The sequence below is a fragment of the Quercus lobata genome, chromosome 8 (assembly GCF_001633185.2).
Source record: "Quercus lobata isolate SW786 chromosome 8, ValleyOak3.0 Primary Assembly, whole genome shotgun sequence".
In the NCBI taxonomy this organism is placed as follows: domain Eukaryota; kingdom Viridiplantae; phylum Streptophyta; class Magnoliopsida; order Fagales; family Fagaceae; genus Quercus; species Quercus lobata.
This window is the reverse complement of record NC_044911.1, coordinates 22,037,554-22,051,871: the sequence shown is the minus strand read 5'-3', so window position 1 is coordinate 22,051,871 and position 14,318 is coordinate 22,037,554. Positions and strand designations below refer to the sequence as shown.

Sequence of the window (14,318 nt, the reverse complement as noted above, 5' to 3'; positions counted from 1 at the left end):
TTAGAAAAGTTAACAAAAAGTTAATGTCTTTTATTTCATACTTGTAGTTAACAGGTGCAATCACGAGATAGTTAAAGAAAAAAAAAAGCATATATCTATTCAATTCACGAATTTCAACTTTATTGTATTAACTAGTTACAGATCACTGCCTTACATCTTTCTCAACCAAAAAAGAAAAAAAAAGAAAAAGAAAAAAGAAAGAAGGTCATTGCCTTGCATGGGTTATGTTTATTTATTTATTTGCAAATATATGAATGAAACCTATGTAATTTTGGGAAAAGTTTTTCTTCATTTCATGCTCCTTTGAAAAGTGCTGACAAATATATTTCTCAAACTCAATTTAGATTTTTTATTATATTTAATTGACTTTAATAACTGAAAATGAAATAATGTCATGGAAAGGTATATAATGATATGTTTTGTTAAATTTTTGAAATATATTTACACAAAATAAAACTCATTGAACATTTGAGATATAAATATAAGTATAATTCATATAACAAATGGAAAGTTAATATATTTTTTTAGAAAGGTGCTACATCCACAATATTTTTACAACAAATCATAAAAGGTTAGTTGTTATTGGTTCATATTTGAACCTAACACTAAGATTGCTTTTATGCCCCAACAATAACAACCAATAACAACCTGCCACTTAGGATTTGTTGTAAAAATATTGTGAAAATGTTGTAGACATATCATTTCTCATTTTTTTTAATATTAGATCTCATATCATAGCTTAAAATTTTGAACAACTTTTTGTTTTCTTCCGTCAATCACATAACCCTTGGAATGCTGCCACATGATATACTCTTCATTGTAATTTGTTTCATTATATAGAATATGGGGGAAAAAAAATTCAGTAAATTATTTTAATTATATTTATAAAAGTTTTGTGTGGTGTTTTAATTTTCCCTTCAATTATTAATTGAAAAGTATTGCGTTTGTTCCTTTTTAGCTGCATGTGGATTGTGTATTTTCTTTTTATTTTTTAAGAGTTAACTCACATGAACTGTTGGTATTTGGTTGTATTATATTAGTTTCTAAATCATACCGACAGTGGAAAAAAATTGGCATGCTAAAAATCACACATGGAGGCTTCTAAAAGGAAAAAAATTTACTAGGGGAGAAGTGCCATTAAAGCTAGAACCATTGGCTATTTAGGCTGGACCGAGCCTATCAAAAATTTCAGTTAAGCACTACTCACAGAATTTACGCCACATTTGCAACTCATCAATAATAAAACTGACCCATAGAGTAAACATTGTCAAGAGCACGAGAACATAGTCACATACACAAGGTTCCCCAAACGCTTCAATAGCTTGAAAACAGTATCCTCTTTTGTAGCTTGACTTGTACATGCAACTCTTCCCTCTACTTGTGTACAGAAGGCATTGAGCTTCATGTGGCAGCAGGAGTGTAAGTGTGTATCAAACTACAATGTGAATAATCTGTCCTTCCAAACATAAAGGCAAAATTTATAAACTTAATGACTTTATCAGTTCCGGTATCCAATTTGCTGCATAATAGAGAGATAGACACAAATATGTTTTTGCTTCTCTGTCAAAGACTTCCAACCAGCTCCAGAGAAGTACTGGTATTGCACAAGCCAAAAAAAATCAATGCACTAGGCAAACCCAGCAGTATTGACAGACTACAAGAACATAAAACCCAAACCAAATCACAATAACAAACAAAAGTTATAAATCAAGATAAAACTAAAAATATCAAAAGCTACATTGAATAATTAAAATTTAAAAAATAACAATTTCATATACAGATTGGGAGCATTAAACTTATAAAATTGAGGTCAAATTCAAAGTTCTACTAGCAAGGAAGAATTCCCTCATATAATGAAATTAATATAAAAAATTCTTCTTGCTTTTTTTCTTTTTTGTGAATAAATTAATTTGGATCAAGTTATAGAAGAATATGATAGGGATATTTTAGCCATAAATTTAATACCCCGAGAGCATCACACAAAAAGGTCGACGGCACCCGCGTATCCGTCAGCTTCATGAAAACCAACGGAAGACTTAGGCCGACGACACCAAACGTGACGACCCCATAATGAAACTCGACGGGCACCTCTGTAAGCCAATGGGAAACCATTGGACGGGTTAAGGGCCTGATAGGGAGGAGAGGCTGACGAATCCAACATGGCTTGTCTTGGTCCCCACGAATACCTGTACATGGAAATGCCTTGCATGACACGCAAAATAAAACTCATTACTCACCTGTATCTCTCTCATATGAAAAGACACTCTAAAATCTTGGAAACCCTAAGTGCCAAGCCCTCCCAACAAGGAAAAATCACTACTTTGAAGGGATTTCAATTCACCACTTGCTACTATATAGGTGCAGTTTGGATAGGGCGTTTGCCCGTCTGCGTTTTCTTTTTTTTCTTTTTTTTCTCCCCAGCCGCAACTGTTGACCTGGTCTGCTGTGAACAGTGCACTTGTGCACTGTTCACGGGTCCCACAAACTCCACTTTTTATCAACTTTTTCATTAAAAATGGGTCTCACAGCACTATTCATACATTTAAAAATTATTTTGCTACAGTGTTTTCAGTTTTCAGTTTTCAGTTTCAGCAAAATAAGTTCTATCCAAACAGACCCATAAGAACCAAACCTCCGCCTTTCACAGGTACGCAAAAAATCCCTAACTCTCTCACTAAAGAGTTCATAGAGATTTCTCATTTGCTAACTTGACCTTTGGAGGGTTTTCGGCCGGTGCCTTCTGTTTGGTCCTTTGTTCTTACAAGTATCCATTGAAGTGACTTGGAAACTACGACTTACTTACGATTTTTGCACATCATCAGAATACATGAACTTAAGTTATTGACCAATCCTCATCAATTATTAAAAAATGATAGTATAAGAATGAAAGGTTCTAATGTAGAGACAATCATAACTAATAACACCCCAAAAACAAAAACAAAAACAAAATCAAAAACAAAATCAAAAACAAAAAAACCAAAAAAAAAAAAAATACAACAGAAGCTCTTCAAAAGAGAATGATGAAGTTGCCTATCGTTTGTCTAAATTTATTAAAGCACAATTGAACACCTCAAACAATACCAACTCCTCCTACCCCCACCCTTTTTCAAAATTTTAAGAATTACAGGACTTAATAATGACATATTTGTCAAACCTGCAATATTTTTTTTTTTTTGGTTGAAGGGAAATTCATTAAACAAACAAAACTAAGCAAGAAAGGAAGAATCAGAAATGGTCTTGTTAACATACAAGCCATCTCTATCTGAGCTTAACAGCTCCAAAAGATCCACAGGCGGATCTTGATACAAAATAAAAGTTCTCTCTTGAACAATCCCTATACTAGCCAAACAATCAGCACACAAATTAGCTTCACGATAACAATGCATGATCCAGACATGGGGGATTTGGGCAATTAACTTCCTGCAATCATCAATAAGAGGCAAAACAAAGAGATTATTGTTTGTTGACCTGGTGAGGAGTTGAACAACAGCCATGGCATCAATTTGAACGTTAACTGCATTCAGTTGCATGTTTTTACAAAGCATAAAGGCCCCACAACTCTTCAACAAAACTATTCAAACACCCAAGCCTCCTGGAGAAACCCCCAAGCCACTTCTTGCTCGTTCTTGACCAAACCACCACAACCAGCTCTACCCGAACTAGCTGATGCATCACCGTCAGCATTAAGACAGTATCATCCAACTTGGGGCTTCTCCCATCTGACATGAACCACCTTTCTGCTACCTGCAACTTTCGGAGACAGCCCACAATGCTAAAACTCTACAGCCTAAAACAACGCATCCTTATGGACAAAAGATTGAACATGTTGGTTCTTAAAAACCACACCATTTCTATGTTTCCACATAAGCCAATTAGCAAAGGGAAAGACCATACTCCAAGGGGGTTGGCTGCTCGCTCTATTCCCAATAAACTTACAGTTTTTCTCAAGCCAAGAACTCAGGTTGCCCTTATAGAAGTTGTTGTATTCGTGGATTCCTAACTGCCCCAAGTAAGTTTAGCTACCTCACAATCCCTCAATCTATGCAGAATGGATTCAAGTTCCCTTTGGCACAAAGGGCACGTAGCCGAGTCCTTTATACACCTTCTAATAAGGCACTCTCCCACTCCGATACTATTATGCAAACACTGCCAAATAAACGTCTTTATTCTAGACAAAGTGTCTAATTTCCACACCCAACTACCAGAAAAAGAACTCCCATCCACCACACTACCCAAGGCTATAGAGTAAGCATAATTCAAGTCAAAATCTCCTTTCTTCGCACCTGCCCAAAACAACCTGTCTCCTTCTTGGTCAGCTCTAATAGAACATGGAATGGAGTTGATATCCATAAGAACCTGACTTGGTAACACAAAGGAAATCCTAGACCAATCCCACCCATGCGGACCAAAAACATCCTTAACCCGAAGAGATTCATCTTCAACAGTGAGAGGGCCATGAATAATTGATCTTAAAGAACCATTGGGGACCCAATTGTCATGCCAAACACTCAAAGTGCTATTTCTCCCCGGAATCCACCTACTCCCCTTCTTGAATACTTCAACCCCTATTTTCATAGCCTTCCAAGCCCTAGAACAAGGAAGTCTATCACCATTTTTGGCCCTAAGCCTACGGTTAGAACAGTATTTTTTGTTAAGAACTTTAACCCACAAAGCATCCTTTTCCACATGGAATCTCCAATTTAGTTTGGCCAACAAAGCTTGTTTCCTTCCCTTAGCTGATTGAATTCCTAAACCCCCTTCCTCCTTAAATTTGGTCACTTTATGCCATCCCACCCAATGAGTTTTTTTGGCATCTTCCATCAACCCCCACAAGAAATTTCGATTGACCCTATCAATGTTGTCAAGCAACTTGTTGGGAAGAGCCGTGCACTGCATAACATACATTAGGATGGTAGAAGTAGATGCTTAAATCAAAACAGCCCTACCAGCCAAAGAAAGAAGATTGGCTTTCCAACCAGCCAATTTATTCTTAACCCTATCCAGCACAAAGCTAAGATCTTCATTGTTGGTTCCACGATGCTTTATGGGAAATCCGAGGTACTTACCAAGGTTGGCGGTGGAATGAAATCCTAATATATCACATAAGGATTATCTAGTATCAACATCAACATTTGGGGAGAAGAACACCCTTGATTTGCTATCACTTATGGACTGCCTAGATCTAGCACAAAAAGCATCTAACACATCCCTAATGGTCGAGCAATTGACATGATCCACCTTAGCAAAAAGCACCAAATCATCCGCAAAGAAAAGTTGCGAAAAAGCAAACCCACTTATGGAACTTTTGACGGGGGTCCAGAACTTTTCCTCACATTTCTCCTCAATAAGATGGCCAAGGGCTTCCATACAAGGGATGAATAAATAGGGAGATAGTGGATCGCCTTGCCTAATTCCTCGTGAGGGAAGAATAGGCTCCATGTTCCCTCCATTAAAAAGAATGGAAGTAGAGACCAACGATACACAACTCATTATAAGGCTAACCAAATTTTGGGGAAGGTTTGCATTGATTAGCACTTCCCGAATAAAACTCCATTCAACCTTGTCGTATGTCTTCTCCAAATCCACTTTGATAGCCTTGTAACCCACCTTACCTTTCTTGCTACTAATAGTATGGATGAGTTCTTGGACCACAATGGCATTGTCCACACGTCTCCTTCTCGAGACAAAAGCTGACTGAAGAGGGGAAACAAGTTTATCAATGTAGGGCCGAATCCTAGCAACAATAATCTTGGTGACCATCTTGTACACTGTGTTGCACAAACTAATTAGGCGGTAATTTCCCAATCTCTCCGAACCCGCTATCTTAGGGATCAACAAAATATTAGTGTGGTTAAGGTAATTCGGGATTTTACACTCCATGAAAGCTTTTTTCACTTCTGCCTTTACTGAATTCCCCACAATAAGCCAGAATCTTTGGAAAAATCCTGCATGAAGTCCATTTTGACCTAGCGCTTTGAAAGCCTTCAAAGCCCAAAGCCCGTCCTTAATCTCCACATCCGTGACCATAGCACCCAAATTGGACCTCTCTTCCTCAGTCAAAACAGCTTGCCACTTAGAAGGCTGAGAGGGGTGGAAAGGAGAGGACTCCAAGCTAGTTGTAAATAATTTCTCAAAGCCCCCTCTAATAAAATTCATGGTCCCAACTTCACTTTGAATCCACTCCCCCAAATCATTTTTAATGCATGAGATTTTATTGCACTGTCTCCTCACCATGGTAGTCAAATGGTGAAATGCAATATTCCGGTCACCCTCAACCAGCCTGTTAATTCTAGATTTTTGCACCCAAAACTCCTCCTCTTGGTTTAACAAAACATTTAGCTCTAGGAGCAACTCCTTCTCTAGCTCAAGTAGAGAATGCGAGGGGTAGATGGCTATGGCTTTCTGGATGCCATTAAGGCGAGCCATAACTCGCTTCTTTTTACCAAAAATATTCCCAAAGTGATTTATGTTCCAATCTGTAGCTTTCTTGGAAAAATTTTCCATAGATTCCCAAAGTAGACGAGCTTGCCCCCAAGCATCCAAGACAATTCCTGGGAAAGATAAATCTGAAAGCCAAACATTATGAAATTTGAACGACCTGGGGAGAAACACACCAGTACTTAGGTTTGACTCAAGGAGAACCAGACAATGGTCAGACACACATCTAATAAGGTGAGTTACTCTAGCATCCGAGTGAGTAGCATACCACTTAAGGTTGGCAAAGAAGCGGTCAATTCTTTCTTGGACAAGAGTGTTGACATTCCGTTTATTTGTCCAAGTAAACCGGGGTCCCACAAACCCCATATCAATCATATTACAGCAGTCAAGCACTTCTTTAAAAAGCAAAGACCTGTTTAAGCAAACACTTCTACCCCCAAACTTATCCCCTTCAGGAAGAACCTCATTAAAATCCCCAGCAATAATCCAAGGCATGTCATGTAGGTTAGCAACATTTATTAAATTATTCCATAAAATGCATCTTTCATGAAATCTAGGGTTAGCATATACAGCAAAGCAAATGAATTCAAGATTTGACAGGGGTACCTTCACCAAAACATGGATTTCTTGCTTTGATATGGCCAGCTGAGTCACCTGAACTCTTTCCGAATTCCAAAGGAGCTAAAGACCCGCCACGAATCCTATAGTCTCTATATGAATTGCCCCGTCAAACGGAAGCCTGTCAGTGATGCCTTTGGCTCGATCACCCCCAATCCGGGTCTCTATAATGATCATCACAACTGGATCATGGACTTAACCTTATCTTGGCTTGGGTATTTCCCTTTCCCTCCGAGCCCTTAGTACTTGGCCCACCTCTTTCCCTTTCAAATCTGGTCTTGACCAACGACACAAAACGCTTTTGTTGGTCGTCTTCCACACCAGGTAAGCTGCTTACACTACTTTTCACTGCCACTGAGGATACCTGAACTTCTGACGGTTTGAAATTCGCTTCCCAACAACGAATAGATAAAAAGTGCTCACCAATAAACCAAGGTCCTTTCATAAGCACCATCTTTAGATCGTCCCTGACCGCAAATCTCAGTAAATAAAAGTCTTTGCCCAGGTCCACCATGTCAAACCTCCCCGATGGTTTCCAAAGACTTAAAAGCTTCGCATGTAGGAAATTATATCCCACTGTCTTTCCAAAAACTTTCACAATAAGTGCTTTTGCCCATGGAGCTCGAATGCGCTGTTTGGTCTCTTTTGAGAGACTAATCACAGCAAGAGCTTTCCTAATGTCCTCAGTCTCTTCATCTGACTCATATTTTGCCTCCGTTTGATCCAAGAAAGCAAGAGATTGGGAATAGGCCCCCCGGTATTTCTCCCACAAGTTTGTCCTTAAATGAGATCTTATTAGCGTGGAAAGGTCCTTCACGCTGACCAGGGCTGTCTTCAGTAGTGCCATTGTGTGAATCCTTAACCTTCTTTGTGCTTCGGGCTAATTCGTTTTCTTCTTCAGGAGAGCGTGCATGAGAGCATTCCATTCGACTCGTGAAAGTACTTTTTTCTTCTGTGAAAGTCTACCATAAACCTGCAATATTCACCCATGTTGTAAACAAGCAAAGCAGATGTTTCAATTTCAGTGCACTACCAAGTCACATAAACGATGAGTATAATAATACATCAAAATCCTGTAACAGATAGGTAGCATATGGATTGATAAATATAACTAGACCATGAATTCAATACCTTGTATGAGAAAAGCTCATTTGAAGGCACGAATACAGCTATGTATACTATTGCAGGACCTCCCAGACAAATAAAAAATGCTAAGGGTAACAAACAAAGAGTTTTGATACCCTTTTTTTTTCTTCCAAAGTTTCACTCTTCCAAAGCCTCTCAATCTTGCTTCTAAAACCTTAATTGCCATGTCCAAGAACAAGAAGAAAAACATAAAACGCAAAAATATACATTTGGTCTCTAGATTTTGGTTTAGTATCTATTTTAGCTCTTGAATTTAAAAAGTTCCTTTTCAAATTCAATTTTTTTTTAAATACACTCAGTTAGTCCTTTGTGAAAAAATAGTGACAAAATACCAAAGAGAAATGAAATGAGAATAGAAAAAGAAGGCCAAAATACCTCAATACTCAATATTTTATTCATCACTACATCTATTCTTTCTTGTACATTGAGTAAATATATATAAATAAATATATATATATATATATAAATATATATATATATATAAGGGCCCTTTCTAGTACTGGCAGAAAGTTAATTATAAAAGTTGGAAATTGGATTTGTTCCAAAGCATTTACTCAGCCTTCACTTGCAATATTAACTTACCAAGCATGAAAAGGTACTTCCATAATCTTCTTGTTTTTGGAAAATATATAAAGCTATATTAAAAATAATTCTTTCAAGTTGAGGGAGCAAAGAAACGTAAGGGAATACCAAAAATTGTCTAAAAGTAGTAAAAAATAGCATGTCAATTATGGAAGTAACAGAGAGTAAGACTTTTAATAGAATAGAATGACAGAAAAGAATACAAGTGGCAAACCCTAACTAATCTGTGGATAATCCATCGCCAAACCCCAAAATATTTGGGACTTCGCCTTTGTTGTTGTTGTAGTTGTTTATATTAAAAATTATTCTTTAAAAAAAAACAAAAAACAAAAACAAAAACAAAAACCTTTGCTTTACATAGTACCTAGATTTGTCAAGGTCTGTCACCCTAGCCAGAAATTGCAAGCCTTTGACATTATCATCTAGGATGTACTTTTTCCTGGGTTAAAGTTACTACCCTAGTGATGCTTAGCACACGCTCTACTTCTTGTATATATAGGCGATTTTATGTAAAACAAAAGTTTCAATTTGGCAAGTCTTCCTTCAACAAATAAATTTTGTTGAGGTATAAAAAAGAAGGATATGAAAATTCAAGACTTCAAGAATAGCTTCAAAGGCTTCAGCCATTTATTTTTAGACTTTTAAACCCTTCCATAAACTTTTATGAATTATACGATATTCGAATCCAAGACAAAAGCAATTGAATCTATGAAGAAAAGTATTCTAAATTGATGATGCTAAAAAAAAAAATCATTTTTTGGTTCTAACCTTTGAGGAAGGAAGGTGCAAAGGGCGGCCAAGCAATGCGTCAATTCCTCAAAGGAATCCTTGATTTGTCAACCTCTCAATCTGATGATTGACATAAAATACCAATTATTTATCCCATTGAGTATTACTCTTCTCACTTCCAAAAGGACCATGCCTTACAGTGGATGGTATAAGGAAGTTTTCAGGAAGAATCTGTAAAGAAGATGACCTGCATTCAAAAATATTTCAACTTTACCATTCAGTCATTTAGACAAGTTTTGACTGGTACAATACGTGGGAGAATATGGTCAAAATATTACTGCATCGAAGAGGAAGACAATGGCAAAATGTTCAAACAAACAGGAGATATATCACCATCCAAGTTCATCCACAATTCACCTGCACAAAGAACAAGAAAAGATACTTTAATCAGTAGCCCAGCATAAATTTTTTACAGGTTAAACAGGATTTCACACTGCATCACATTACAAAACTCACCTTCTATACCAAAATATGGTTCCTTAAAAGGCAATTTTCCACCTTCAAGATCAGACAAAAAAACAGATTCAAACTCTCCTACATGTTTCCCAACCCTACAACATACAGACAAGTTTTAAAAAGTAAAACATAATTACAAGATTATTTTTCCATATTGCTATGTAGCATTAAAGTACCAGTATTAGGTTGTTAAACTTAAACTTACCATTCCATAATTGATGGATGAAGAGTTCGGTTGTCCAACATTACAGTCAATTCATCATAAAACAAAATCAAAGGTAAGGACGACTGTTTGCAAGAGTCCAGAGATGTTTTCAAGAGTTCCAAAGCCTCTTCACAGTTTGACTTCTGTACAAAATGATGTTCAGGAATGAACAATCTAGAATATATTCGTTAAGATACAAAACATGACAAAACCTAAGAAATTAATGCTGATTGCATCTCAAAGAAATCATTCACAAACAAGAAAATTAAAAAATCATCAGCTCATTGAAATATTTTAGCACTGAAAACAACATACATTTGAATGCAAACATTCTCTATATTATAGTAATCATAACAAAATTCAAAGAACACTGAGCAACAAACTAATCCATTAACAACAGGCGCCATCACCCATGGAAGATCTCTAATTGAATTACTACTAAGTCCAACCTGAGATGCAGATGCACGGCAAACAGTGTTTGTATCTCCAAAGCAGGAAACTATCTGTAGAGTTCCAATTAAGCCCATCTTCTTGTACTTCAGATCTGGATGGCTTACCTACCCAGTGGGAGGGGCAGAACAAATCAAATTGCTTTACAAGTAACAGTAACAGTATAAAGACAATTAATACAACCAAAACAAAGATTCCAAAATTGATCAAAAAATTAACGTATACGTTCCATTCCAAAAAGGCTTTTACAGTATCTGCTTCCTTACTATCATCAATGGTTTATTTGCAATGGAAGATCCATATGAATCTGCACTTGATCAAGCTGAAAGTGCCAAATGGCTAAAAGCCTCATAAACCTGCACAAACTGGAAAGCCTGTGAAACAATGTCATGTAGACCACTTATATAAGAATGCCCACAATACTATGAAATACCTCCAACTCAACTATATAAATGAAAAAGCAGTCACATCCAACTCCAACTCCAACTCAACTATTATGTACGTGAATTTTCTTGTTTTTCCAATACCAAAGAACAGACTCCATATTTCCAAACAATGCCTGATGCACTCTTTGTCTTTGGTGGCTGTAAATTTAAAGCAAACAACACAATAAGTTTCTGAATCTTGTACTTTCTATATTTTTCTGGGACACGGACACGAAAAAACAGAAACCATTAAGCTCAATTCAACTATGTGGCAAGTTGTCTTGGGAACCCAAACAACATTAAATGTAGGATTCAAAATTCTTGAAAATTTGTTTCCCAACTTTTTTCTCGGCAAGAAAGAGAATGAAAACCACAGTCTTATAGTTTTGATCTCCAACAATCTCTGCCAATGATCTCTTTCTTTAAATTTGGAGGGCAAATCGAAAGGACTTGCATCAATTTGTTAGCGAAGGCATCGGGGAATCAACAACGATATCAAGCCACCGAAAGAAACTGATTAATCCGAAAGCTTCTCAAGAATTAGGGTGTTTGATTGCTAAGTTATAAATTACACTCCCAAAAAGTAAAAAACCTCAAATAGTTTAAAATATATATATATATAGAGGGTGAGTTTAATAATTTAGGCATAATTTAACCCCTTCTCACATGTGGGTCCAAACTCTCTCTTAACAAGTGGAGACAACAAATGATTAGTCCCTAATCAATACACAAGTACCTGTGTATTGATTTTCTCAATTCTCAAGAAAATGAATTATTATTTGAGTAGAAAAATGAGAAGATAGAAAATTAGTGGGGGGATGGAAAACTAAGAGGATAAAAAAGATTTAATTTTTCCTTATATGTGTTTAGTTGGAAGGGTAAAAAAGTGGGAGGAGTGGAAAAACACTTTTGTTTGGTTGAGGAGAAAAATAGGAGGATATAAAATGTAGTTTATATAAATTTACTCTTATACCCTTATTACATAATATGTAAGAAATAATTTATTTGTACTAATTAAATAATATAAAAATTAACACGTATATATAAACTTATATTATTTTTCTTTGTTATTATTATAGATATTATAATCTTTTATATATATGCACGAGTAGTTAAAGCAAGTGATTGATTTGAAATTTGAGTTATTTCATGGAATAACACTTGTATGTATTAAGCTCATAATGATACCTCGCAATTCAAAAGTCTCTCTACAGCTGAAGAATGAGCGTGATGGAAAAATCTCACTATGGCTGAAGAATGAGCATGTTCTTGGAACATCGTAGAAACATAAATAAGGTCGACGATGAAACGAACAGCGGAATTTTACGATAGCTTTTTCATACATGATGAATTGCATCACATACACAAGTGCTCTTTGAGCTATGCAATAAGGTCACCCATAACATGGCTCTCCCACTTGAGTTTTATATATAAATCTGGACATGTTACGGAGTGGGAAAAAAAAAACAAAAAACAAAACAAAACAAACTAGGCAACTACAAAAAAATTAGGAAAATAGAGATAGTATCAAAAATGAACAAAAAAAAAATGAATTACCATAGATAGAGGACAGTGAAGAAGAGATACAAACAAAACAAGGAAGACATAAAGCTGTAGACACTAGACCGCGTGGGGAATGGGTGGAAGTAGGCAAGGTTCTTGAGAAGCATTAAAATTTTAGGGTAATTTTGTCATTGTGTTGGAACAAGAGAGATTTCACTCTTGTTTTCTCTCCAATTTGGAGAGATGAATTGTTGGAGGGGTAGGGGAGAAAATGTCTAAGCCCCACCAAAAATTTTTTATCCTTTCACAAACTCAATTTCTCTCTTATTTTATCTCCTTTATTTTTCATCCTTCCTATTCCACCTTCAATCAAACATACCCTTAAAGTTTGGAATGAAGTGTCATTCTTCCAAACTTCAATGAGGGAAATGTACTTTACCCTTCTCCATTTTTACCAATATGATTTGTTGAGCATAAATCAGTCACACAAATAATATTTCAATACCCCTAAGAATAAAATAGTACATTACATATACTACCCTAATGGTATTCTTTGAAAAATATAAAACTACAATGTGTTTTACATTGTGATATTATCCTCCTTTGTGATTTACTTTATGAGATATTTCTGCTAATTTTAATAGAATTTGTTGATATTATAATTGCCAACAACACCTGTTAGGAAAGAATTAAAGAAAAAAAAACGGTTCAATCTTAAAGCTCACGACTTGTAAACACACAAACAAACTTAAATGTGAATTCAAAGAAAAGAGTATATAGAGATCCAAAACTAAATGTGAGAGTAGAACAATCTTTTTCTTCAATTCTTATCTATACGTGATGCACTTAGCAAGTCATCAAAATCCATTAAAGTTCATATAGCAAGAAACGAGGGAAGTAAATGCCTGACAAGAAAACCACAAGGAAAAAGAAGGTAACTATCAAAATATAAATTACAAGATGGTTCTATTCCATGTATCAAGGTAACTATCAAATGGGCATTGGCTCAATGGAAAGTGCATGGGAAAAATTTCATGCCCTAGGCTCAATGCCCACAGTATTGTCATGGCCTATGATTCAATGGATAAGACACTACTGGAATACAAAGTGGGCATGACAATACTAGTGGGCATTGAGCCAAGGGCATGAAATTTTTCCCATGCACTTTCCATTGTGAGATTCAAATTTAAGACCTCAAAACCCCAAACCACTTAGAAGTACACCCAATACCACTTGACCCCCACCCCCTATGGTGAGGAGTTGACCATTTTACAAATAGAATGAGGCATTAGATTTCCAAAGAAATGTCGTCCAATAAACAAGTTTGTCAAATAATAGTTCCAAAATGCTGGGATCACCTATGAATGCCCAACCTAACCAATTCATCTGATAAAGAACTGGGTCCCAAATCCAGACACCGGATACTCGTAAGTTGTCAAGTGCAAGTGTGGATGTCTGAACCACACAAAATTGTTAGGTAAAAACGTACAATATGTCCAAGCCTGCTTCTAACAAAAAATGACGATGTTCAAATCCGAATCCCATGTCCAGAACCCAATTTTTAAGGCAAACAGACACGCCAATCCCATCCCTTATCCCATGAGTGTATGACAAGCAAAAACACTAAAAACTTTGGTAAAGGCATATGCACTCTTGTTCTTGTATCAAGATTACCCCTGTTATCAAACTCAAATAGACCATCCAAA

General features: G+C 36.2%; 1 protein-coding gene across 11 annotated transcripts; it reads right to left on the bottom strand.

Annotated features, from left to right (window-relative positions):
* Nucleotides 1-1,152: 1,152 nt before the first annotated feature.
* On the bottom strand, nt 1,153-11,457 carry LOC115955074 (Fanconi anemia group D2 protein homolog). Of its 11 annotated transcripts, none has more exons than XM_031073123.1 (9): nt 10,951-11,457; nt 10,684-10,791; nt 10,235-10,377; nt 10,030-10,124; nt 9,852-9,930; nt 9,712-9,760; nt 9,553-9,633; nt 7,045-8,029; nt 1,153-1,654 (listed from the first exon to the last, which is right to left on the bottom strand). In XM_031073123.1, the coding sequence occupies exons 1-7, from the start codon at nt 10,954-10,956 to the stop codon at nt 9,601-9,603; spliced, it is 513 nt and encodes a 170-aa protein (XP_030928983.1). In that variant the 5' UTR covers nt 10,957-11,457; the 3' UTR covers nt 1,153-1,654; nt 7,045-8,029; nt 9,553-9,600. The 11 variants fall into 11 exon arrangements, with proteins under 11 accessions (XP_030928983.1, XP_030928973.1, XP_030928974.1 ...); XM_031073124.1 differs by lacking the exon at nt 1,153-1,654 and adding an exon at nt 2,622-3,420 and having other exon boundaries at nt 7,480-8,029; XM_031073121.1 differs by lacking the exons at nt 1,153-1,654; nt 7,045-8,029 and having other exon boundaries at nt 9,558-9,760; nt 10,951-11,049; nt 11,118-11,457.
* Between the last annotated feature and the right edge of the window lie 2,861 nt (nt 11,458-14,318).

Excerpts from the sequence above, each read along its gene's own strand:
- LOC115955074 (XM_031073113.1), bottom strand. The coding sequence starts at position 7,903 with ATGGCACTACTGAAGACAGCCCTGGTCAGCGTGAAGGACCTTTCCACG.